The 24,418-nt window shown below is 54.4% G+C and overlaps 1 protein-coding gene and 1 long non-coding RNA gene across 5 annotated transcripts in view; one reads left to right on the plus strand and one right to left on the minus strand.

Annotated features, from left to right (window-relative positions):
• LOC144376531 (uncharacterized) lies at positions 1-7,429 on the minus strand. 2 transcript variants are annotated; one of them, XR_013437108.1, is made up of 3 exons: positions 6,632-7,350; positions 2,311-3,400; positions 1-2,034 (listed from the first exon to the last, which is right to left on the minus strand). It is a non-coding gene; the product is annotated as an uncharacterized LOC144376531 (long non-coding RNA). The 2 variants fall into 2 exon arrangements; XR_013437107.1 differs by having other exon boundaries at positions 1-3,400; positions 6,632-7,429.
• Rrp1 (ribosomal RNA processing 1) overlaps positions 7,385-24,418 on the plus strand; it is a 26,288-nt gene continuing 9,254 nt past the window's right edge. The window contains exons 1-13 of one of the 3 annotated variants that reach the window (XM_013357826.4): positions 7,386-7,626; positions 8,541-8,623; positions 9,419-9,476; positions 10,995-11,080; positions 12,616-12,677; positions 15,446-15,575; positions 15,656-15,720; positions 15,916-16,046; positions 17,236-17,312; positions 17,953-18,050; positions 18,312-18,331; positions 19,147-19,272; positions 20,185-20,669. In XM_013357826.4, coding sequence (XP_013213280.2) covers positions 7,476-7,626; positions 8,541-8,623; positions 9,419-9,476; positions 10,995-11,080; positions 12,616-12,677; positions 15,446-15,575; positions 15,656-15,720; positions 15,916-16,046; positions 17,236-17,312; positions 17,953-18,050; positions 18,312-18,331; positions 19,147-19,272; positions 20,185-20,354 — 1,257 coding nt within the window. In that variant the 5' untranslated portion in view covers positions 7,386-7,475 and the 3' untranslated portion in view covers positions 20,355-20,669. Of the gene's footprint in view, positions 7,627-8,540; positions 8,624-9,418; positions 9,477-10,994; positions 11,081-12,615; positions 12,678-15,445; positions 15,576-15,655; positions 15,721-15,915; positions 16,062-17,235; positions 17,313-17,952; positions 18,051-18,311; positions 18,332-19,146; positions 19,273-20,184; positions 20,670-24,418 lie in introns of those variants that run through there. The other 2 variants (XM_005323444.5, XR_013437106.1) reach the window with 2 other exon arrangements.

The following is a 24,418-nucleotide window of genomic DNA, read 5'->3' on the forward strand; positions in this document are numbered from 1 at the left end:
TTGACAGTTTGAACAGCTGGGCCTTTATTAATGTACAGCTCGCCCGTTTCAAGGGAAACAGCAGAACAGAGGTCAGGTGCCGGTGAGGGGGGCAACCAAAGCATGGGGAGTCCCCCCTGAGCCTGCTGCTCTGGGACACCCACGCGGGGCAGGTGGTGGCTTTGCCTCTGAGATGGGCCCCTCTAAGCCGGCCATCTCTGAAGGGACGGGGAGCTCACAAAGATGAGGGCAAGTCAAGGGCAACACAGAGGCCACTCCTACTTCCTAGTGGTAGCAGAGTTTGCTGAGCTTAGAAGCCTTTGCTGGGACTCCACTTTGGGGGCACACCTGCTGTTCTTGTCCTGACCACCTCTGTCTCCGTGTCTCCCTGGGCGCTTTTGGGGATTCCCCTGTGGCAGACAGTTTTACAAGTGGGAGGTAACAGCTGTGGGAACAAGGCGGGAACAAGGCAGGGCTGTAGGTTCCCACCAGCTCTGCCAGGGAGCCAGCTGCCCCGTGTTGGTAGGAGGGAGTGATGTGTGCTCCCACCTCCATGTCTGCCACAGAGCAGGGGCTGGAAAGTACTTGACACCTACACGCTTAGGAAATAAGAAAACAAGACTTCAAAATTAAAGTTGTCAAGTCAAACAATTATCACAGGAAAATTAATGGCTGCATAGAAGATTTATCAATAAACATGGCCCTCACAGAAAGTGGAAGCAACTGAGTACCCGGCCTCCTCCCACAGCAAGGAGCACTGTAGTTACCAGGGAGTACTCACAGGACAGCGTGCGGGTGCAAGTGCCATGTGGGTTCCTGGGCCCTTCCCCTGGAGACTCCAGGGGTTCAGATAGATGCCTGTAGAACTGAAGGGCATAGACTTCACATAAGCCATCCTGGGGGGTGGGACCGGTATTTTAAAACTCACCTCTGCAATTTTCCGTATCTTTCTGAATGTATTCTTGGGGTACTGGGGACTGAACCCAGGGGCACTCTACCACGGAGCCTCATCCCCAGCCCTTTTTACTTTTTATTTTGAGACAGTTTTCTAAGTTGCTTAGGGTCTCACTAGTTGCTGAAGCTGGCCTCAAACTTGTGATCCTCCTTCCTCAGGCTCCTGAGGAGTGTGCCATCATGCCCAGCAAGGAAAAAAAAAAAAAAAAAAAGACCTTTTTTTAAAAAAAAAAAACAAAAAAACACTTTTGAGCCAGGTGCATTGGTGCACGCCTGTAATCCCAGCAGCTTGGGAGACTGAGGCAGGAGGATTTCAATTCAATGTCAGCCTCATCAATTTAGTGAGACCCTGTCTCAAAATAAAAATAAAAAGGCCTTGAGATGTGGCTCAGTGGTTAAGCACCCCTGGGGCGCTTCCCCAGTACCCCCCAAAAAAATTTCTTTTAGGAAAAAAAGTTGTTTTATTTTAGAATGTTATGCCTTTTGAGAAGTCGGTGATGTTGTGGGAACATGCTCAGTGTTAGTGAACAAAGTTCACAAAATTAGCACTACGGGGTGATTAAACCATTTTCTAATTCTATACATAGAAAATACTGAATGAACACCTAGGCTTCGTTCTTTCAGGCCCTGGGAAGCTCCTTCCCCGAGTCCTGTAATAAGGGGTGGAGGGAGATCCCTCAGGGACACCACATCCCAGCTCGGGATGTGTCCTGGCTGGAGCCTAGGGCGCCACACCCACAGGTACTGGGACCTGCTGGGACTCGGGCTCTGCCTTCTCACTCATGCCCTGGACCCGGTGCTTGACCTGGAAGCTTCTGTGTCCATCTGCCCGAGGGTCGGCACGGCACCTCCCTCACAGAGGGTTTCTAGGTTCCGTGAAGGCGCGCCTGAAGTCCTGGGCGCACAATGGGCCTTCCCGGGTGCAGTGTGCGTAGTCTGTCTTCCTTTCCCACACCTGGAGTGGACTAGATGGTGTTCACCAAAACGTCACATCCACGCAGGACCCGCGAGTGTGACCTCACTTTGGAAATGAAGTTGGTGAGAGGTTGACTGGCGCTGGCACTAGGAGTCAACTTGCACTGTTCGTCCTCAAGGACCTGACTGAAGAGAAGTGGGAGGGAGGGCACCGCTGAGCGGCAGCCACCGCCCGCCTCAGTGGTCACCTTCCCCTCGTGTTTAGAGGAACAGGAATACCCAGAGTGCCAGGTGACCTGGAGACAGCATCGCAGCCACAGTGAGAGAATTGATTCCTGCAAGGATCAGTGACCATGCTGGTGCCACCAGCTGTGGTAAAAATGGGTCCCCAGGAGCCCCATCCCAGCCTCTGCACCTGCAGTCTGGGAGAGACGGAGTCTGGGGACAGCCCTCCACCCGCACCTGTGGCTTGCTGCCCGTCAGGCTTTCTTCTCCGTCCATCTGTCTCCTGAGCTGTTAGCTGTATTCGGTGGCAATGGCAGACTTTTCATGGGCACAGAAATAAGGTCTTTGCAGATGTAATTAGTTAAGAGGAGATCCTGCTGGACCAGGGTGGACCGAGTCCAATGGTGGTGTCCTGATAAGAAGAGGACACAAAGAAAGAATGGCTGGTGAGGATGGACAGGGAGAAGGCCCAGTGCAGGCAGGCGGAGACTGGAACGTGAGTGCTGCAGCCAAAGCCAAGGAGCCTGGAGCCCTCAGGGGGCACGCCCCAGGCAGCCTGTCAGCTTGACCCTGGACTTCAGGCTTCCAGACTGTGAGAAGGAGTTCCTACTGTGTTGAGCCAGCAGGTCTGTGGTGGTTGTCACAGCAGCCCCAGAAATGGTACTTCCTCCCTGTTCATCACATATATGTTCCTGAGCATGGGAGTTAAGCTGTGCTTTTAAGGATGTCATATGCACACCTGGACTGGCATGTCTTCATCAAGTTGAGCCTGGAGTTGAAAGACCAAGGCTTAGGAAACCAAAGGGCCCCTGATCATGGTGTGTTGACACTCTAGAGGACAACAGGACAACCTCAGGGCAGGAAGTGGGTCACCTGATGTTGCTGGAAGACCAGACATTGGAGTTGATTATTTGTGGGACAGTGTGCACCCTTCTGTGCTTGCTGAGACCCAGCAGGCAGCTTTTTTACACACTCATCAGTGAGGCAGTGTTCTGGTTGCAGGAAACAAACAAAAATCCCTGCCTATGGGAGCTGATAGCAAAATGTAGAGTCTATGAATTTGTAAAATTATTGCCTTAATCAAATTCTTGTCAGATTATCTCCTTTTTAGAATCTTCAAAATCTTTTATTCTGAAACAATTTTTAAAAATAGTGCAGAAGCCAGGTGCAGTGGTTCAACCTGGAATCCGAGTGACTCAGGAAGCTGGGGCAGGAGGATTACAAGTTCCAGGCCAGTCTGGGCAACACAGAGATGAAACTGGAGTTTGAGGTGAAACTAGATTCTCTGCTTCTGCTGGTGGGTGGGGTGTGCATCACCTGCAGGCCTCTGCAACGGAGAAAGCCCGTTTTAGTGTTAGCAGTGAATCACAGTCAGCTCAAAGGGTGCAGCTGGACTCCTCCCCACTACTATCCAGTGGTGTGTGGCAGCTCTTAGTGATGGGCTATGCCTTGGTGTCACAGTTGACCCCAGCAGCCCACGGACAGTTTCTTTCTGGGTCTTGCAAATTCAAAGAATGAAATCCACAGACAGTAATGGAAGGCAGGAGTAAAAGGACTAGGATTTATTCACATGAAAATAAGAGGGTGAGAAGGGACCCTATTACAAGTTGTTTTCTGAGTGTGCTAGTCTAGGGACTTATATAGCTCTTGGGTCAATGCTGGTGGTCCAAATTATGCCCATCAGTGCTTGGAAAAGTACCAGTGCTATTGGTTAACCCTTGATTCTGAGCTTCCCGATAACCTTCTTTCAGATCTGGCCCCAATTCTGTTTTCCCACCACTTCAGGACAAGGGCTTAGACTCAACAAGAACCTGACTCAAAATAAAATAAAAAGGATCAGGGATGTAGTTTGGTAGTAGAGGTCTTGGGTTTTGTCCTAAGTACTGGGAAAAAACACAGAGCTCCTGCCAGCTCTTCCTGTGTCCCCAAAGGCTTACATCTTACACAATGGTACAGTAACCCAAAGCAGGAGCCAGCACAGCGGTACTGTGCCAGTGACTGGTCTGTGACCCCTCGCCTTCTCCCAGCACCCCACCAGAGGCCCTTTTTCTGGTCCAGGCTTCTCCCACACAGCACTGTTTGAGAGGAACTGGGAAAGTTTCAGTCATTTTGAGGAATATTTCTTAGGGCATCCTAGGAACATTGATGTCTTAGCTCTGGCCATGCCTTGGTCACTTCAAGAGGGGGCATCTTCTGATCTCTTTATTGGAAAGATATTGCTTTCCCCTTTGTCGTTACTCCTTGGAAACCTGGCACACTTTTTCATACTTTTACCCACTAATTTCATGTATTTATTTTTTGTGGTGCTGAGGATGGAACCCAGGGCTGCATGCATGCTAGGCAAGCACTCCACCCCACTAATTCCAATACCCATACTGGATGGTTCTGTCACAGTCAAGTGGCAAGCTGATGCCCCAAGCCTCAGTTCTTTTGTTCCCACAAAAGGAAATTTAATGGCAGACACGAAAGGTCGAGTAAGAAGTGAAAGTAAAATAGGGCTCAAACAAAGAACATCCTCAAGACAGAGAAAGTGGGTCATCTCCGAGCAGAGAACAATAAATTTATTACAGTTCTGCATTTGCCCTAGGAACTGACATCACCTTCTACAATCTTTACCCAGCATATGTTTACCTCCTCCTCCACACAGTGGGGGTGGGGTATTGCCTAGTTGGTTCTTTCAGGAACTCTCATGGTGATTATGGTGGGGATTCATCTACAAGTCAATCCTGTTAATGTAGTTGCTGTGGTCGGTGACCAGACCGACTTTATCTTAGCTCACTGGTGTTACTGAAGAACCGTTCCCTCTGATGTACACTGAGGAACCTAAGGCCATCAATCCTAACTATGCAGTGATCCCAGTTAGCCCAGCAGGAGTCAGCCCCACTGATCTTTCCTTCTTTCATCTCCACATTTCTCAATTGGCTCCTTTGTGTCCACCTGTTTACTCTCAGTGTTAGTACACCTGTTGTTTTTCTGTAAGTAACTCAATTATTCATTAGTCTTAAAAGCAATATGAAGAACACTGGTGACCCTACTTATGTTATTAATTTGCATTTCACTGCTCATTAATACTACCCAACAGTTTCCTGAAGAGGAACCATTGTGCATTTATTATACCTTTTTTTAAAATTGGTACCAGGGATTGAACCCAGGGGCGCTCAGCCACTGAGCCACATCCTCAGCCCTATTTTGTATTTCATTTAGAGACAAGGTCTCACTGAGTTGCTTAGCACCTCACTTTTGCTGAGGTTGGCTTTGAACTTGCAATTCTCCTGCCTCAGCTTCCTGAGCCACTGGGATTACAGGTGTGTGCCACAGTACCAGCCCAAGCCCTTTTTATATTTTACTGTGAGACAGGGTTTCGCTAAGTTGCCAAGGCTGACCTGGAACTTGCAATACTCCTGCTTCAGCCTCCTGAGTTGCTGGGATTATAGGCATGTGCCTCAGGAGGCTGAAGCAGGAGGATTGCAAGTTGGAGGCCAGCCTTGGGATCCTGTCTCAAAAAGGGCTGGGAATGTGGGTCCATGGTTAAGCGCTTCTGGGTTCAATCCCCAGTACTAAAAATTAAATAAGTAAAACTGTAATGAAAACAGCTATATTAATTTGCACAGAATTTATTTATTTATTTATTTGCTATAATACAAAACTATTCAGCATACAAAATTGAAAGTATTTTATCTGACTGCTGCTCTTTGAAAGGCCTGCTTTTGGGGAGCCTGGATTTCAGGAGAGTTCCCACATTCTGAGAAGAGGGTATCATTGCCTAATCCATACAAACAATATGGCTTATGATGAACACCTGCTTTCCTGCTGGGAGTTTGACATTTTGGTATGTTCCAAGAAGCTGCTACGTTACTAGATCTTAATAAAACCCTTAGGCACTAGTTGGCAACATTTCACGCAAGTTGTCACAACTCACTTCTGGGAGATCAGGAACATCCCATGTGATTCCACCCTGAGGTCTCAAGTGGGCTCCCACCTGGCCGCCCCCTACCCCAAGCACCTTTTTTTTCCCTTTGCAGATTTTGCTTTTCATCCTTCTGTGATAAATCACATGAACCTGAGCCCAGATGTCTTGTCCACCTCCCTACCTGACCTGGCCTGGCCCTCCTCTTCTACAATAGTCAGGCGAACTGTTTGACTTCTTTATTTTGGTGGTGGGGGGGCATACAAGGGATTAAACCCAAAGGCACTCTATCACTGAGCCACATCCCCAGCCCTTATTTTTTATTTTGAGTCAGGTCTCCCTAAGTTATGAGGACCTTGCTAAATTGCTGAGGCTGGTCTCAAACTTGTGATTCTCCTGCCTTAGTCCTCCCATGTCGCTGGGACTACAGGTGAGAACCACCATGCCTGGCAATTTTCTTGCATTCTGGTGAATTTAGTGATCAGCTCCCCAGCTTGTCCATAGTGTAATGTCAGGAACTGAAAACTACTCAATGAGTGAGTAACAAGGAAATGCTGATCTTTGATCTTGAGATCTGCAGAAGTGAAGAGCATCTTGTGACTAGGTGATTAGGATATGACGGGCCCTGAGCCTCAAAGCTCCGTTACTCACCTCCCACATAAACCACCCCTAAACCGGCCTCCTGGCAAGAGGGACTTCGGGCAGTCAGCTTCTCAAACAGACCCCTCCTTCCTGTCTGTTGATTGACCTGTGATGTGCTGAGCGGCCAGATTTAGGTCCCTAACCTGAGTCCAAGTGTCCGCTGGTCTTGCGAGTCCTCCTAGCAAATCGTGGAGCCCGGCGTGGTCCTTGGCTCTGGACACTCGGGGTCCCCTGACACAGGGCCCTTTCGAGGTCAGCTGGGTCCCCTTTTACAAACACAGTGTCACACCCAAGAGGTTCCACAGCCTTTCTGCGCCCACCAGCATCGCGTCTGCACGCAAGTCTTCCCAACCTCCCCAGACGGCGCTCACGGCCCCTTCCGTGGCCCGGCTCCGCTCAAGCTTCGGAGGCGCGTCCGGCCCAGCTCAGGGCCCGCAGCTCAGGCGCCAGGTGGAGGCGCTGAAGAGCCCGACCCGTGGCCTGGAGCGGCGACGGCCCTTCCCGCTCTCCGCTCAGCGCTGAGGCGCCGGGCCTGGCAGAGCACGCGACAGCCTCAGAGGGCTCCTCCGAGGGCGCCCTCCTGGGCCGCAGGGAAGGCAGCGGGGAGGGCCGCGCGCCACCTGCTCCCCGACCGCGCCAGCCGCCCACTTTCCCAGCCCTTCGGGGCGACTGAGTGCGTCCTAGCGGCGTCGCGGGGGGCTGACGCAGGGCGCGCGGCGTCGCGGGAGGATGACGAGCGACGTCGCGGGAGGATGACGCAGGACGCGCGCCGTCGCGGGAGGGTAACGTGGCATACGTCACGGGAGCGCCGCAACTGCGGTGTGGATTCGGATCTGAGCTCCGTCCCTCCTGCATGTCCGCCGCAGTCGCCATGGTGTCGCAGACGCAGCTCCCGCCTGAGATCCAGCTGGCTCAGCGCCTGGCGGGGAACGAGCAGGTGACCCGAGACCGGGCGGTGCGGAAACTCCGGAAGTACATCGTCGCCAGGACCCAGCGGGCCACAGGTGGGCGGGGGTGCCGGCGGGACACCGAGGGGCGGCGGCGACTAGAGCTGGGACCGCGTGGGGCCTTCGCGGGGCCGGCGGCGCGTCCCCACCGCGTCGGGCTCCCGCCCCGCCCCGCCCCGCCGCCGGGGGTAGTGGGACGGTGACACGAGGCTCCACGGCCACACTCTCCAGGCCCCGTCGGGCCTTCTCCTGTGGGTAACCCCCAGCAGAACGTGCGCCCCTGCTGCTCCAGCCTGCCGTGTGCCACGCGGCTCATCCCCATCGGCTTGTGTACCTAGTGGCATGTCCACCTTTCTCTTGCCAGCCTCCACGAGGGCCAGCACACGCTTCTTGCTGAACCCTTCATCGTACCGCGGTTCTCCAGGCCTGCCCCACCCCTGCCACAGCTTCAGCACCACGCCTGTGCATCCTTAGAAATGCAGATTCTAGGGTCTCAGCGCAGATTCAGCGACCTGGCTTTAGGAAGCTCCACGGGGGACTCTGGTCCACACACTACAGCCTTTGTCAACCTCGTTTGCCCTCCCTAGTGACCGAGTGAATTCTCTTTGAACGTTTGAGGCATAACACAGAGAAGCACAGAATTCCATGTAACACTGGGTGAATGACCACCAGTAAACTCACTTTTAGGGCCACCATCCACTCAGGAAGGGGTTAAATTCTGAATTTTGAATCTCAGGAATTCCAGGGTACCTGATTTCTGCCTGTTGCGCCTCAATGTTTAGTGAGTACAGGAAGTTACCTGAGGAGGGTCCCACAGGGACTGAACTGGAAGAATTGCTTGGGGAGGGGACAGACTACTCCAGTTACCTTTATAGCAGATAGGACTTTGGACTAATCCAAACACTGGGTGACTGGCACTAAGAGGTTGGGGTGGAGGTTCGTTTAATCTGAATGTCACTGTTCTGGCACAGGTAGTTTCACACATGACGAGCTGCTGAAGGTATGGAAAGGGCTGTTTTACTGCATGTGGATGCAAGACAAACCACTCCTGCAGGTGAGTGCATGGGCAGGAAGCCACAGTGTGGGAGGACAGGCGGGCATTGAGCATGGCCAGGGATGCTGGGTGAAGTTGTGTGCCCTCAGTGTTCTATCTGGCAGGAGGACAGGGTCTTTGATTAGAGTGGCTCTGGCTTGTACTAAGGACAGGCATGGTTTGCTGAGTCAAGTCCCACTGTGCCACTGACAGTGGCAGTGATGGCCAGGACAAGGGTGAAATGTCCCATTGGGTTAAAAGCTGAGTGCTGAAATAATGAAGTTCAGGGGATAGAACTAGGTCTTCTGAGATAAGGATTTCTCCTACTGACCTTTTAGAACAGTGGTTTTCAAAGTGTTCTTTGCTCTTTAAAGTAACTTGGGTGTGAAGGTGCTTATTTAAATGCTGAGTCTTAGCTCATATTCTGTACTTACTAAGCAGCCTTCTCTCACTTGAGGCTGTGGGCTCTGCTGTCTTAGCATGGACACTGGGTGATGCCTGACACAGAGGCAGGCAGATAGTTAGTGACTTCTAGGTCTTGGCCTCAGCTCCTGCTGATAAGAGGTTCCCTGCTCTCTCTTTCCCCTTTTAACCAGCCCCTTCTTGTGCTTAGCCTTGGGCAGGAGGGTAGTGACTGCCACTGTCTGTGGTGGGGGTTCTTTTTCAGCTGGGGGAAATTACACAACTCAAGTCTACTACGCTGAGACCCACTGCTTCTGGCTGTCTATAATGAGTCAGTGGATCTTTGTGTTGACTTGTTATTGTAAGAACACAGTGCTTCAGGGACTGAGGGTGTGTTTCTTATTTTTTGCACAGGAAGAACTAGGAAGGACAATCTCACAGCTCGTCCATGCTTTTCAGACCACAGAGACACGTGAGTACACTGCTGTAGTTAAGCCCACATGTAGATGCCAGAGTCACTGAGATTTAAGCCATCAGACACTGAAGTGTGTGGTCTGAAGTCTAGAGTGAGAATAAGCCAGCATCTGGGTGCTTGTCATGTGTGAAACATGGCTCTGAGTACTCACGCTACACCATCACTTACCCAAATAGACTTAAGAGCAAATGAGGCTTGAGGTCCTGCATTTTAAAATTAAAATGAATTGACTGAGTTCTACCTGTTGTTTTGATATTCCTGCAGTGTATTTCTCTAGCTCTTCATTCTGTCTTCATTCTGTTGCCTGCCCAACAGAACCATTTCGACAGCCTGTGAAAATCCTGACCTCCAGTCCTTGTTCACCCCAGCTCCCAGGGCACAGCCTGGGCATTAGCATCTTAGGCCTCCCCACACTGCACTGAGGGCAGCCAGCTTTGAGAGTGTCCCTGACGGCAGCTGGAGTGGTACTCCTGGTGCTAGTTGCATGCACAGTGGGTTTTAGTTCCCTTGTGTTGAAGCCACCTACACTAGGGGTGCCCACCTGGCATCTAGGTTTGGGAGACGCTTTCATTGTGTTGAGTAACTGGTGGAGTAGATCCATGCTCCCTGATTGTTTCTTCCTAAGCTCTTGCAGAACAGTTGCTGTGTTCAGCACAGCCCAAGTTGTCTGCCTGGCCTACCTCCCATGATTTAGTAAACCCAGGCCTGCCTATGCCTGGGTGGTATCATCAGCCCTTTGCTCCTGCAGGGATTTTGTGGTAGGAGATAGTTGCCCTCCTTGTGTCTTAAGTCCAAGGCATGGGCAGGAATGGTCCCTGGGGACCCTCTCCTTGGCTTGCATACAGTGTCTCTTCCTGTGTCTTCATGGTGTTGTCTGTGTGCACGCACATGTAGGCACCAGTCAGATTAGAAGAGGGTCCACAATAGTGACCCTATTTCACCTTCATTTTAGTCTGTGAAGAAGACTCTGTGTCTTTGCCTTCACTGTCACATTCTGAAGTACTGGGGGTTAGGACTTCTGCATGATAGTTTAGGAGAATGTAGTTCAACCCATAGTGTCCTGTGTCCGACACACTGTTATCATGTGTAATGTAGGGTCATGCATTTTGTTGGGTTCATGGATTGAATACTGAGAAACCTGTGTACAGTTGACACTGCCTTGGTGACACTGTCTTTGGGTGTCAGGAGGTGTGCAGCCTGAGCCAATGTGGCAGCAGAGGAGCTGGGAGGACAAGGCCCGAGGGTTGCTTCTCTTGCCAGCCGCCTTGCTCCCTCCATGTGCCTTTCTTGGAGGACGTGGCTGTGGGTTGGGCTGACCTCTGGTCTCTGTTCCTGAGTTCCCTGTCTGCTCAGCTAACTTATCTAGTGTTACTTTTCTGCTAAACCGGCTGGGACTGAGAAACCCCAGAGGCTGCCCATGGGTGGCTTTCTGAGTGGGGGCTTTCTGTTCTCCCCCGCCCTCCCAGAGTGTCTGTGTTCCTCTGTGACTCAGTGTTGACATGGCTCTTCCCCCAGAGCACCTGTTCCTGCAGACGTTCTGGCAGACCATGAACCGCGAGTGGGCCGGCATCGACAGACTGCGCCTGGACAAGTTCTACATGGTGAGGAGGGGGCAGTCACCCTTCCTGTCCCTGGCTGTGTGCTGAGGACCTTAGGTAGGGTGGCCCTGAGCCCCGTGGGCTGGGAGTATACTGGCTTAGAATTTTGCAGTGTTTGTCCCCATTTGGGAGGTTATGAGTGGGTGAAGAACTGGATTCTAAAAACCCTGCACAGACTCTGGGTTCTGAGAAGGAGCTTGGCCACCTGGTGAGGCCGTGCAGTGGTTTCTGGCAGGGTGACACTGGTGGCACATCCCCTCCCTCTTTCCCTTCATGTTTCTTCCCGTCTGGGTCACTGGTTTGCCTTCAGAAAACCAGGAGCTGGGTGTTGTAGACACATGTGCTGCTCTGGCCTCCCTCCCCCATGGAACCACAGCTTTGCACTTGACGTGGGAGTAGTCCCCAGATGAAGGGACCTTGTCATTGTCTTGAAGCTAGTGAACCTAATGGGGACGCCCAGCAGGGCAGGGTCTGGGCCTCGCCAAAGATAGCTCAGCGGCCAGCTCCAGCCTGGGCTGGCCTTCTATCGACAGCACACGCATTGTTCCTCCCAGTGAGACATGTGCAGAGCTCAGGGGGGCAGGAGGGTGGGCTGTGTGGCGCAGGTGGGCCTGGGCCAGCACTGCCTCTGCAGGGCACCCTGTGTGAAGCCTCCACACTGAGATGCAGTTCTTTCACATGATGAATGCTGTTGTTTTCAAGGCCCATTTCCTGGGTCCTCATGTGACCAAATTAGCTCAGGGCTGACTCAGAGGCACTGTAGTGAGGCACCTGCCGTAGTGTCCCAGGAACAGCATCCCAGCTGCTGGGGTGTGCTGTGCACAAAGGCAGTCTTAGCGTCCTTAGTCACTTTTTACCATGCCCTGGCACCTTATGGGCATCCTAAGGTGGGAAAATGACAAAAATGTTGAGCTGTGAGCGGCAGATGCTGAGCCTGGGCTTCTCTCTCAGAGCAGAGAGGATGTACCTGGGTCCCTGCTCTCTGGGGGCGTTTGGAGCCTTGGAGGGCTTGGGGAAGAGTGCCTGCTTCAGACCTGGCTTTGCCTCCCTAGTGAGGGAGCTCCACCTCTCACTCCATTCTCGCTTCTGAAGTAGCCCTTAGGTCAGTCCTAGTCTGGGGACCCGACTTAGCTCTGTCTTAGCGTGACATCTCAGCTGTATGCAGAGCTGCGTTCTCTCAGGGTGTGGTGGCGCACGCCTGTAACCCCAGCAGCTTGGGAGGCTGAGGCAGGAGGATCGCGAGTTCAAAGCCAGCCTCAGTAACAGCGAGGTGCTAAGCAACTCAGTGAGACCCTGTCTAAATAAAATACAAAATAGGGCTGGGGATGTGGCTTAGTGGTTGGGTGCCCCTGAGTTCAGTCCCCGGTACCAAAAAAAAAAAAAAAAAGATGAGGTGTCCCCCGCACTCTCCCCATTAGCTGCTCTCCAGCTGGCCACTTGCTGCAGCCCTCCCCTTGGGAGCGCCTGGTGCATGGAGGGAGGCCCGCAGTGAAGTCTGGCTTGTGTTCCCCTAACCCGAGTTTCCTTTTGTACCAAAGCTCATGCGGATGGTTCTGAATGAGTCCTTGAAGGCCGTGAGAACACGAGGATGGGAAGAAAAGTGAGTCCTCACGCCGAACCTGAGTCCTGGGCCACTGAGGCTGGGGGAGGGAGTCCCGAGTTTCTCGTGTAATTCTTTGTCATAAAGAGGCTCTGGAGTTCGTGTTGAAGGAGGCCCCAGAGCTAGAAGTTAAAAGTGGTCTAGTGCCCATGGAAGTGCCATTGCTCTGAGTCACGGCGGTCAGTCCTGAGAGTCAGCATGGAGTCTACTGGGCACGCTGGACCGGCAGCTAAAGATGCCCTTTTTGATAAAAAAGAAACGTGTTCAGCTCTGTTAGTGGTCACTGCTCCCTGTTCTAAATGTGTCCTACCCCTCCCGGCGTCTCACCTTGAGCAGCGGTACCTGGGGTCAGTTAGCCTTTCCTTTCCCCACTGTGAGCTGTTTTCTCTAGTCTCTGGCTTCCTTGGGCAGCAGTGGGCTTCCGCTCAGGAGTCCTGTGCTCTGCCTGGGTTCAGCTCCACCTCCCTGCTGTTTGGGAGACCCCAGGCTTAGAGATATGATGCCAGGTGCCATTTGGGGTCACCCAGGGCTCTGCCTCCAGTCTGGGGAGTTGGGTTTTCAAGCCTTCATTGGCAGCCGGGGTGCTCCAGTGTAAAGTGAGTTTGAATATTTAACAGTTTAAAGTTTTTTTGTTTTGTTTTTTAATATTTATGTTTTAGTTATAGTTAGACATGATATCTTCATTTTACTTATTTACTTACTTTTATGTGGCGCTGAGGATCGGACCCTGGGTCTCACACATGCTAAGCGAGCGCTCTACCACTGAGCCACAACCCCAGCCCAAGTTTTTTAAATTAATAAAAATTACCTGGGCTGGGGATTTGGCTCAAGTGGTAGCGCGCTCACCTGGCATGTGTGCGGCCCAGGTTCGATCCTCAGCACTACATACAAAAAAAAAAGATGTCGTGTCCGCTGATAACTAAAAAAATAAATATTAAAAAATTCTCTCTCTATCCCTCTCTCTCTCTCACTCTCTTTAAAAAAAATTACCTACATTTTTTTGTAAGTATAAATGATACATGCACAATTTAAAGAACTCAGAGAACTACTGTGAAATATTTAAAAATATTTTTTATGTTTCTTTAGGTACTTGGGAGTAGACCCAGGGCCTTATACATTCAAAGCATATGCTCTACTGCTGAACTACTTCCCATCCCTGAAAAGTCACTTTCACTTTTTATGGTTGCTTATAAATTCACCTGGAGTGATGGTGTCCACCTGTGGTCTGTGACTTGGGAGGCTGAGGCTACCCTCAGCAATTTAGCAAGACCCTGTCTGAAAAAGGCCTGGGGAGGGAGCCCAGTGGTAGACCATCCCTGAGCTCTGTCTCCAGTATCCAACAAAACACAGTGCTGCAGGCATCTCTCTGCGGAGCACTCCATGTCTTACTGAGTGTTGGCCTCTGTCCGCCTTCTGCTGTTGTAAGGTTTTGTCTTTATTCTCCTTTTTAAATTTTTTTGGGTGATTGGGGAGAGTGGATTGGAAGTGTATTTGGAGTTGACTTGTAATTAGAAAGTGTGCCCAAAGGAGCTGCTTTAAATCCACGAACCTGCCATTGCCCAGTTGTCAGAGGGCTGTTGGGACAGATGCAGCTGGAGGCCCAGGCTGCCCTAGCTCCTTGTCTTCAGAGTCACACAGTGAACAGGCCCTGGCCCCTGCCCACTTTCTCTCTTCATGAAGGAGACTCAGCAGGAGTTGGACTAGTTCACTGAGTGCCTCGAGGTGTGAATTTCTGAGGGTGAGCCTGCACTCAGGCTGTAGCACCGGGTTTTGTGTGATTTTCATCCTTGAATTCCCAGTGAGGACTCTGAGAGCTGGTGGGTCATCCTGAAGGGGCCGAGGGCCTTGGGTAACTTTGTTGTGATTACCTTTTTTTGGTTCACAAGATAGAAAAGTAGCTCCATCCTTGTGGTAACAGCCACTGGTTGCAGAGGGTATTCTGGGGAGCACTGGTAACCTCTTCCCTGGGCAGGCAGAGTGATGGCTTGGGCCTCAGCACATCCCATCCCAGTCCCCACAGGCAGACAGATCTTTGTTTCTAGTGCATGAGGTGTCAGCAGGAGCCCAGCAGTGGCCTCCTGCCATGGTGTCTTTCTCTTGGTCAGCACGGGTCTCACCTCCTTTCCTGTGAGCCTGGTAGAGTGTCACTTTTCCTTCCTTAGCCGGTTGTTCTGTGTTGGAATTGCCTAGGGGCTCTGGGCTTGGGGCTCTGCACTGTTAGTGCCCCTGGGGTTTTGGGTGTGTCTAGACTGCTAAAGACTGCTTGCTCCCTGGGGATCTCTGGTCTGAGGGTCCAGGGCCTCCCTGGGACCATCAGGCTCACATTTCAGGAAGAGCTACCACTTGCATGTGTTCTCAGCCTGCACTCCATGTGGCAGGGCCGGGAGGCCAGCAGGTGGCTTGCAGCCCGCAGCCCTTCCTGGCCTCTGCCTTTCTCTCCACCTCTGCTCTGTCTTGATGCATATTCCTGAGCTGTACCCTGGCCAAGGTGGCATAGTGTCCTGCCTCAGCCTGGCCTTTCCCACTTGCATCTCGATTGTTGCAGAGGTTGCTGGGGCCCACATGCACACTGTTCCGGTGCTGGCCGTGGCCACGTCACCCTTGATTGCCACCCTCCTTGCTGCACAGACCACCTGTGGATGCGGAGAGTGATGTGTTCCCGGTGGAGGTGCCCACCTGTGTGCATTCTTGCTGGAGCTTTTAGAGGGGACGGGGCACCAGTGGCGTGTGGCCCTTGTGGCTGCTGCTGTATTTGCCCTCTTACTCAGGCAGGTTGAGCAGCTTCTGGAGCTGCTGATCACTGAGATCCTGCACCCCAGCAGCCAGGCCCCCAATGGAGTGAAGAGCCACTTCATCGAGATCTTCCTGGAGGAGCTGACCAAAGTGGGAGCTAAAGAGGTGAGGCCAGTGTCGGTTGGGTGATGGAGCTCAGTGTGGCGCGTGCCGGGGACTGACCAGCTCCCCTTGCTTTCCCGCAGCTCACCGCAGATCAGAACCTGCGGTTCATTGACCCCTTCTGCAAGATCGCTGCCTGCACTAAGGAGTAAGTGGCAGGTGGCTGGGGCCTGATCCTTCCTCATTTGCTTCTGGGTGAGACTGCCTTTGGGGATTGCTGCCCCTTTTGACTATGTTTGGACTCTGGAAGCTACTGGCCATGGGGTGAGGTGGGAGGATGCTCGGCCCTGCTTGTGGAGAGCCGAGTCCAGCAGGCTTTCTGGCTTCCATTTCACCCTCTCAGCTCCCTGGTTTTGCATAACATTGCTCGGGGCATCTTTGATACGATCGTGGAGCAGGCCCCATTTGCCATTGAGGACCTGATGAATGAAATGGATGCGCAGAATGGGGAGGAAGAGGCGTCAGATGGTGACGGTGAGTCTCTGGAAGGTGAGTGTGAACAGGACCTGCCATCCCATAGACTCTGCAGGTGAAGGTCACAGTATACTAAGGTGGGCTTCTGCCCTCCGGTTGCCAGTCCTGGACTGAGCCTGTGTGGCCTGCTGGTGGCCTGCTGGTGTCCTGCTGGTCCCCTGCTTCTGCTTCACCCAGAGTTCCCTGGCAGCACAGTAGCCAGTGACCTTGGAGAGCACCAGGCACGTGTCTCTGCTCTCCTTGCTTGCTGTGGCCTCCAGTGCAATCCCCACTAATCCCCAGCCCAGCTCCCTGGAGGCCCTGCAGTGTCCGGCTGCAGTGCTCCCTGGGGCCTGCCTGCACCCTGTCCATTGTTACTCAGGCTGCCTGCCCTCCCTGTTTACAGTGCAGCCTCTGCTCTGCCTTATGCTGGGTTACTCCATGTTGGGTCACTCACAGTGACAGACATCAGCTGCTCTGTTGAGCTCCTTATTCTTGGCCCATGTCTCCCACTAGGACCTGGTGCTCTGTCTGTGTCCCTTGCACCTGGGTACCATGCTGGGTGTAGTCCCTGACTTCCTTAGGTGACTTGGGGTGCTCTGGCAGCAGCAGATCTAGCCTGCCTGCTTCCAGTCTTGCTGTAGGGGCTGTGTACCACATGAGATGTCCTGTTGGAAGGGCAGGTCATCCATGGCTTAGGACTCAGTGCCCATGCTGGTGAGCCCTTGGCCTTCCTGGGGTCAGCCCACACCCCTCTGTCCCCAGCGCATCATCTGGGGACATCTGTGTGCGCCTTCCCTGGCCCCCCTTGCCCTCTTCTGTCATCCTGGAGTCTCCAGGCAGGTCCCTGAATCCTGCTTGTTGTGCACCAGAGCAGCCCACGGCCCTGCCGCTATCACTCTCCATGTGTGCTGCCCCTGTAGCTCTGTTGTCCTGTGCCTGCCTTCTGAAGTCAGCACCAGCAAACCCCTGAGCACCCAGCCTGGCACAGGGGCCTTGACTGAAGTGGTCTCCCACTGTCCCTGGTCCAGCCCTCTGGTTGGGTTGGCTGCCCTTTGACCTCGCTGTGGGACTTCACCACCAGCTTTGCTGCCTGAGGTCCGCCGAGGCCCATCTAGGAATTCACCCGACAGCCACCTGCTATCCTCCCCATCCTGTGCCTGCTCTGTTCCCAGGGGTTTTGGAGATCACGAGGTTCTTTTCATTTTAGGCTCCATATGCAGGACTGACCTTGAGAAGGGCAAGGGGACAGAAGACGATGAGGACAGTGCTGGCCCTGTCCTCCAGGTAGGTATCTGGGCCTGCCGATGGTGAGCTTAGCCTTTGCTCTTCTGCTCTGCTGCTGACTCCGGAATGGAGGGTGATAGCTATGGACTTGGAGATTGACCTTCATAGAGGTCAGCTTTGGAGAAAGGACAGACGGCAGGCCTGCTTGCCTGCAAGGGACAGGGCCAGTGAGTGGGATTGGGGTCACGTGCTGGGAGGGTGGGGGCAGAGGCCGGCCCCACAGCAGTCCTTTAGCCATGGACAAGTAGGTGGCCTTCCCAGACCTCCCCTGCTGGGTGGGGAGCTGGCTTCATGAGGGGACACATGCTGAGTGGTTGGCGTTGGGTTGAACTGGGAGCCAAAGCAGCGACCCGAGATGGAATTCAGTGCTTACTGCTGTAAGGTGAAGGAAAATTGGGCACTTTGGGCTAAGAGTAAGATTACTGTCACTTGCTACTTCTGCATCTGGTTGTGGCTGCTGGGAATTTAAGGTTGTGAGTGGGGCTAGCTTTGTAGCCCTCTAAATGTGCTGGGCAGTGTCACTCTGGAGGTACGGAGACCCTGAGCCTGTGCTGGTGTGGGCCAGTGGATTGCAGGGTCCACGTGCTGGACTGAGGTCTGCTTGGGAAGGTGACTGACCTGGCCTCCCTTTTTGGAACAGTTTGACTACGAGGCCGTTGCTAACAGGCTGTTTGAAGTGGCCAGTCGGCAGAGCACTCCTTCTCAGAACAGGAAGCGCCTCTACAAAGTGATCCGGAAGTGAGTGTCTTTCAGGGCACCTGGCCTGTCCTTCTCCAGCCCTGGAGCTGCCTGTCTTAGCCCCACTGCCTCTGCTGACATTGTGCCCCCTGCACTGTCCCTGAAGCCACTCAGCCAGGCAGAGGACTTCAGAGCTCCCGTAGACAGGTGTCTCACCAAGGGCAGGTGTCTTGGGCCCCTCAGCAACTCTGGGTGTGTCCCTAGGACGCAGCTTTGGCAGAACCAAGGCTGTGTGTGACAGAGTCTGTCTTGCTCTTGCAGGCTGCAGGACCTGGCTGGAGGTGAGGATTGGATTGGCTCCATGTGACCCCATCTTGGAGGCCTTCATCCCTATGGCCCTGTGGTGGTTCTCCGTGCTCCCTCACGGCTTGCGGGGTGGGGCAGGGCGGCAGGCTGAGGGTTTCTGCAGCCCTTGTTCTCTAGTGCTTAGTGATCCTCGGCCCCTGGTGGCTGTGAGACACGGTGCTGGTCCAGGGCTTTGGAGTGGCTGATGGAGGTGTTGCCACTTGGGCAGGGAGCTTCTCCACTCTGCAGCATGTGGTGTAGGTGACCCAACAGGCCGCTCCTTGGGAGGGTTATGCAGGATTTCAAAATGCAGCCAGTTGAAGTATTTTATCTGGGTGCTTGCGTGCCCGCCCCTGGGTTCTGACAGCAGTGTTGACTGTCCTGTTCATCACTTATTTGCCTGTCAGTCCATCCTCTGTCCACGTGGTGGCCTTTCCCTGATGGCATCAGGAGCTGAAGGTCAGCAGTTTTAGTGAAGTTCATGCAGTGAAGGGCATGAGTCACACACACGCTAGGTGGGCCTGTGCAGGGCGCAGCACCCACACTGGTACAGAAGGGACCCTTGTGCCCCTCCACGGTACTGCTTATTTGAGAAGTAGACCGGCCTCGATGTGATCTGAGAAGGGCTTCCCAGGTGCTGCTGTTCTGGGCGGGGACGGGTCAGGCTTCACACTGTCCATCTCAGCTGTGGGCTTGTTGCTCAGTACCTCATGCCTGGCAGTAGAACAGGCCTGTCTTAAGTGCAGCGCGGGCAGGTATGTGCAGCACATTTCAAGCCACTCTCAGCCTCCTAACTTACCCGGATCCTCAGGCACCTTTCCCGAGGACGACATCCCGGAAAAAACCTACAGGCATCTGCTCGAAGGGAGGCGGGAGCGCAAGATGAGGAGGCGCTCATTGAAGTCAAGGTCAAAGAACAAGAGAAGGAGGACTGGAGGTGACTATTGACGTCCAAGTGGTTCACCTGCTGCCCTGTCCCTTTCCCCTGGTCACCTCTGATGTGTTTCCCTAAGTCTCTTCTTCAGACACAAGTGCCCGCTGGCTTCGAGTTCTGGGACGCCCTGCATGGTTGTGGTCTCAGGGCTTGATCCTGGGACTACTCTCCACCATCCCACTTCCTTGCCTGAAGCACACTGGCCATGGGAACTGCCCTGTCCACACCATGGTGCCTTTCTCTGGGCCGCCTACATCCTTTTTTCCCATGTGCCCCGCCTCTTCCATGTCCTCTGGCAGTCCTTGAGCTTCACAGCTCTTGACCTTGTCAGAATCATTTTCCTCCCTGTCCCTCCCTGATGGCCACAGGATTGTGCTGGACAGGGCACCTATGCTAAGGACCGACCTGCATCTGTGCCCTGTGGTAGGCTTGAGTGCCTGCTTGCCCTGGGGCGGGCAATGCCCTGTGCCAGATATGGCGCTGCAGGGAGCTGAAGAACCCTCCCCGCCATCTGAATTGACCTGGCCTGGGCCGCCCACTGCTGTTGAGCCCCTTCCGTGTGGTCCCCACCTGGGCAGTGACTTCCCAGCAGCCTGCCCTCAGCTGGGCCCCAGCACCTGAGCCGAATGCACAGGTGTGCAACTTGAATCAAACTCAGGGCTTGGCAGCTCGGCCCTGAGCCAGGGTCGACCTCCCCTCCCTGCACTGAGCCAGTCCCACCCCCTCCACACCTTGCTCCATGACTGGGCCTCCTGATCCGTCCTCTTGACAACTGGTTTTTCTGGAGATGTGTCTCTAAGCTTGGCCCTCCCTGTCACGAGCACAGGTGACTGTGCTGATGCGGGTCCCCTGGTGGGCTGTGGATGCTGTGCCCGCAGGGGATTTGTTTTGGAAGAAGTGTGCTCCCTGTTTCAGCAGGGGAAGGCGAGGAGGAGGCCTCTAGTCCAGACCTGGGCTCAGGGACTGAGAGGAAGAGGAGCCAGAAGAGGGTCAGCCCCAACGTTGCACGTGCAGAGTCTGGTGGCCAGAGCGGGGTCCACAGGAGGAGGAAGCCGAGGCAGGGAGGAAGAAGAGTCCGTCGTTGAAGAGCAGGGAATGACGTGGCCAGGCCAGGATGGGTGGCCGCCGAGCTTGCTGTGGCTTTCCTTGTCTGCAGCTGAGGTGGCTGAGGGGCAGGAGCCTGGCCCGTTGCCATGGCCTCTGAGTGCCTACGACTCCTGAACTTCTGTAAGGGGAGAAGCAGGGGGTGGGGAGAGTGGGGGCCCTTCATTTTGTGCCAGCCTCAGAAGATGCACCTGTGTGTGATGGCCTTGAGCCAGAGTTCAGACTTTGGGGACTCTGAGCGCTGTCTCAGCCTGGCCTGCACTACTGGGGTCCATGAAATAAAACGCTGTACAGTCCTTTCCACAGCTCTGCTCCTTCTGGGGCATCAGGGTAGACACTGAAGCAGCAGGTGGGGCTCCTGAGCACTGTTTGCATTTTATATCCATTTTTGTGGGAAACAATGTCTACCAGTTTTCAGAACCTGGTGAGAGCTGCCAGAGTGTTGGCAGTGCCCAGCTGGACAGGGCTCTGAGACTCTGCCCCAGTACTCGCCAGCCTCACCGGGAGCTGGGGTTTCATGCAGCTCCTTGTTGATTGGCATATCCACGGCAGGAAAATCTGGCTCCTGGCATTCTGGTGGGCCTGCAGACCACAGCTGTGGCAGGAGCCCTGGGATGCCACACGTGTCCCCACTTGGGCACTCAGCCCCCTTCTGTCCTGCCCAGTGGGTTCCCGGGGCTGGGGTCGGCTGGGAAGCAAGTTGGAGGGCAAAGCCATCTGTCGCCTCCTACCCCATGGGTGGAGGGGTGCCTTAATGTAGGGGAGAGGTGTTTAAGACTTGGCCTGCTTGGTTGTGGGCTGCAGGATGAACTCTGCAGGGCAGGTGTCGGGGGAGCCGACTGCTGGGGCTAGAGGCAGTGTGCCCACTTGCTCAGGGACGGGGTTTTTTGTTGTTCTTAAACTAAAGGCCATCAAGTGGTTGCCTGAGAGCCCCACAGCATGGTGGGTCTTCTGCCAAGAATCTGCTCAATTCAGTGTTCACCTCATCCAGAAGCCCTTCCACAGGCAAGACTGGGCGTCCGAGCAGAGCCTGGGTGCCAGGGCCTGGCGGCACGTGAAGTGAACCATTGCATCTACACCTGGCACCTGCCCATCTCCCTGCTCCGGGAGGGTGCCTGGCTGACACCCAGGGTTTCTCTGTTCTTTTGTGCTCTCCCGCCGACTCCCTTACTTGTAGGTGTTCTGGAGCCAAGGTTGCCCTGCCTCTGGCTTTACGGTTCCCTCACCCCACTTGGTAGCCACCCCACTTGCCCCTTTTGACTCCTGTGTGTGTTGCGCCACTGCATGAACCCAGTAATCCCCGTGGGCTCTGGTGTCCATGTGAAGACCCTCCTCACCCAGGCTGGTGGCTGAGAACCCCCCAGCACAGCCTGCTCCCCTTGGCCCTGTCTGCGGACCTGTACACAAGTGTGTGGGCAGGGTGGGGGTACCTGGCTGTCAGGTCTCCTGGAACTCTCTGGCCCTGTGCCTCTGCTGGGTCAGGGCTCCCCACAGCATTTGAAGCCCATAAGAAATGTAAGAAACAGCTCGTGGTGAACCCCCTAATCAGAAACCAGTTGCCTCTAGTCTCAGTGACCTTGGCCATTAGGGAAACAGCATTTCCCACAGTTCCTTTGTCCTGGGCAGCTTGCACACCTGTCTGCATGCACAAGTAGCAGGGGCCCAGCTACAGGGTGCACACACCAGAGGGTCACTGTGGGGACTGTCCTACAAGTGCAGCTGGTGGGTAGAGGTGCTTCGTGGTGGGTGTGGTGAGGGCCTGCCAGGGCCCCATTCTCATTCCCATGTGGGGATAGAGCCCAGAAGTGCTTAACCACTGAGTCACATCCCAGCCCTTTCTATGCTTTATTTAGAGATGTGAATCCTCCTGCCTCAGCCTCCCAAGCCGCTATGGTTATCTGTGGTCCTTTTAAGACTGGTTCCCCATCTTAAAAAATGTTGAGCTTGTAATTCAGCCCAGCACTCGGCCTCTGCAGCCCATCTTGGAGCAATGTATCACCTCAGAAAGAACCTCCAGTGCCATGCCCACTTGTCCTCCAGCAGACGGGGCAGAAAGCCTGGGAGGGCCCTGCTGCAGAAGGTCCTGCCGAGACAGAGCTGGGTCATAGGTCACAGGGCTGGGAAGTTCACTTAGGCTTCCTTGAGCAACTAAATGGTGAGGACATTCTGTGGCTCAGGGACTCGCGAACTTCAAGGAGCAAGCACGCCGTTGCGCTGCCACACTGTTCAGATGTGACATTCTGGGAGGCTGAGCAGTAGCTCCAGGGCTATAAGGCTAGCAGGGCCATCTCGGGACACCGCGTCCCTCCAGTACGTGTCGGTGCAAATAGACAAGGAGCCCAGCTGCAGCCTGATAACTGGAAGCTGCAAAGGGCGGCTCAGGACAGTCCAGGCCACCAAAGTGACTCCATTCCACGGCTGGTTCTGAGCAGGTGGAGAATGACAGTTTTGGCTCACAAGCCGTTGCCTTGGCTAGGACGGTCTCTGCACCCTTCTTCCACAGTGGCAGTTGTGACGGCCACTCCCCCATTTTAGCCTCCTGTTGGGAGGCTGAGGCTTCTGATTCCCAGTGAGGTTAGGCGCTGGTGAGGTGGGCATGGGGCAGTGGGCAGGAACTGAAGAGCCCTGGGTGCTGGGGCACATCCTGGAGAGCGGCCCAGCCAGGGTGGACTTGAGCCCACCCCCAGCTGTAGGATGGTGAGTGGAGTTAGGACAGTCCTACAGGTAGTGGGACTGGAACACTGACCAGTTCTTGGAAGCCCCCACCTTTGCTTATACTGCTTCATGGACACAGTCTGGCAAGAGGGGACTGTCCCTCCCTGCTGGCTTAGAAGGTCCCAAGATGAGAACCAGACAAGAGTTGGGACCCACAGTCCAGACCCCGGCCACGGCCCTGGCAGGTTGGATGAGAAGGAGGCCCTGCCACTGTTATGTGGCCCCACAAGAGAAAGGGCCCAGAGTGGGGTCCATGTGCACCGGCCCCCACTGAGGACCCCTGGTGGAGGTCCCATGGGCATGCTTCCCCAGTGGGCTTTTCTACTGGGGAGAGAAAGGTCACCAGAGAACCCAGGGGCACTGGCTTGGAATTGGTTCTGAAAGGCGTTGCTGAAGACAGGCTGGTTGCCTTCTGAACTGGACCTGGCGGGAAGAAGCAGTGACAGCTGTGCCCATCTCTCCCACAGCTGCTGCCATTAGGGGTTTTGAGATGTCCCTCAAGTGCCATATGGTGGCCACCGAGCTGTTAGCTGGCATCTCTCTTTGACGGGCGCCCTGCATCCCCTGGAGTTCACTGTGCAGACAGCTCTGCACCCATGTGGGTGTTTGCGCACACCTACCCATTGACACCTGTCACCCGCACACACACTACTCACCCACCTGCCCTCCTGCCTCCTGGTGTCTCTTCCATGCACCCACCCACCTGCCTGCCACTTGTCTCTATCCAGGCGTTGCCCTCCTGCCCACACCTACCTGCCATCTCTCTCGCGCGCGATAGCGTCTACTAACCTATGACCTTAGGGAACACAAGTGAAGAACCTCAGTTAATTCTGTCTGTGAAGTAGCCCATCCTCCTGTGTCGTGTCTCTATGGTGGCATCCCCCACAGGGACACCTCTCCAAGGCATCTCCCAATGGTGTCACTTCACCCCCGGAGACATCCCCACATGGACATGCCCACAGAGCCCTGTGTTGACATGGAGTCTGCCTCACTGGGGGCAAGGAGAGCAGGCACCTGGCTGGGCTCTGGGGAAGTGGGTCCAGTTTCTCTGGCCCCGCCCCAGGATGTTACCACGCCCCTGCTCACTCGGGCTGTGTCCCCTCCTGCCTGGGGCCTGCACAGGCACCGTGCCAGCATCTGCCTCTGGGGGTGCCCCTGGCCCTGAAGTGGGTTCTGGAGAATAGGCTGCTGGGGCGTCTCCAGTCCCTCTGGGGGCTCCTTGTGGTCTCCAGGGAATGGGCTTCCCGGGGCAGAAGCTTTTCTCCCAGTGCTCCTGGCTCTGCACCAGCCCGAGTCCTGCCTTGCTGAACATGACCTCCGCCCTGCTCTG

This window comes from Ictidomys tridecemlineatus, chromosome 3, assembly GCF_052094955.1.
Source record: "Ictidomys tridecemlineatus isolate mIctTri1 chromosome 3, mIctTri1.hap1, whole genome shotgun sequence".
In the NCBI taxonomy this organism is placed as follows: Eukaryota; Metazoa; Chordata; class Mammalia; order Rodentia; family Sciuridae; genus Ictidomys; species Ictidomys tridecemlineatus.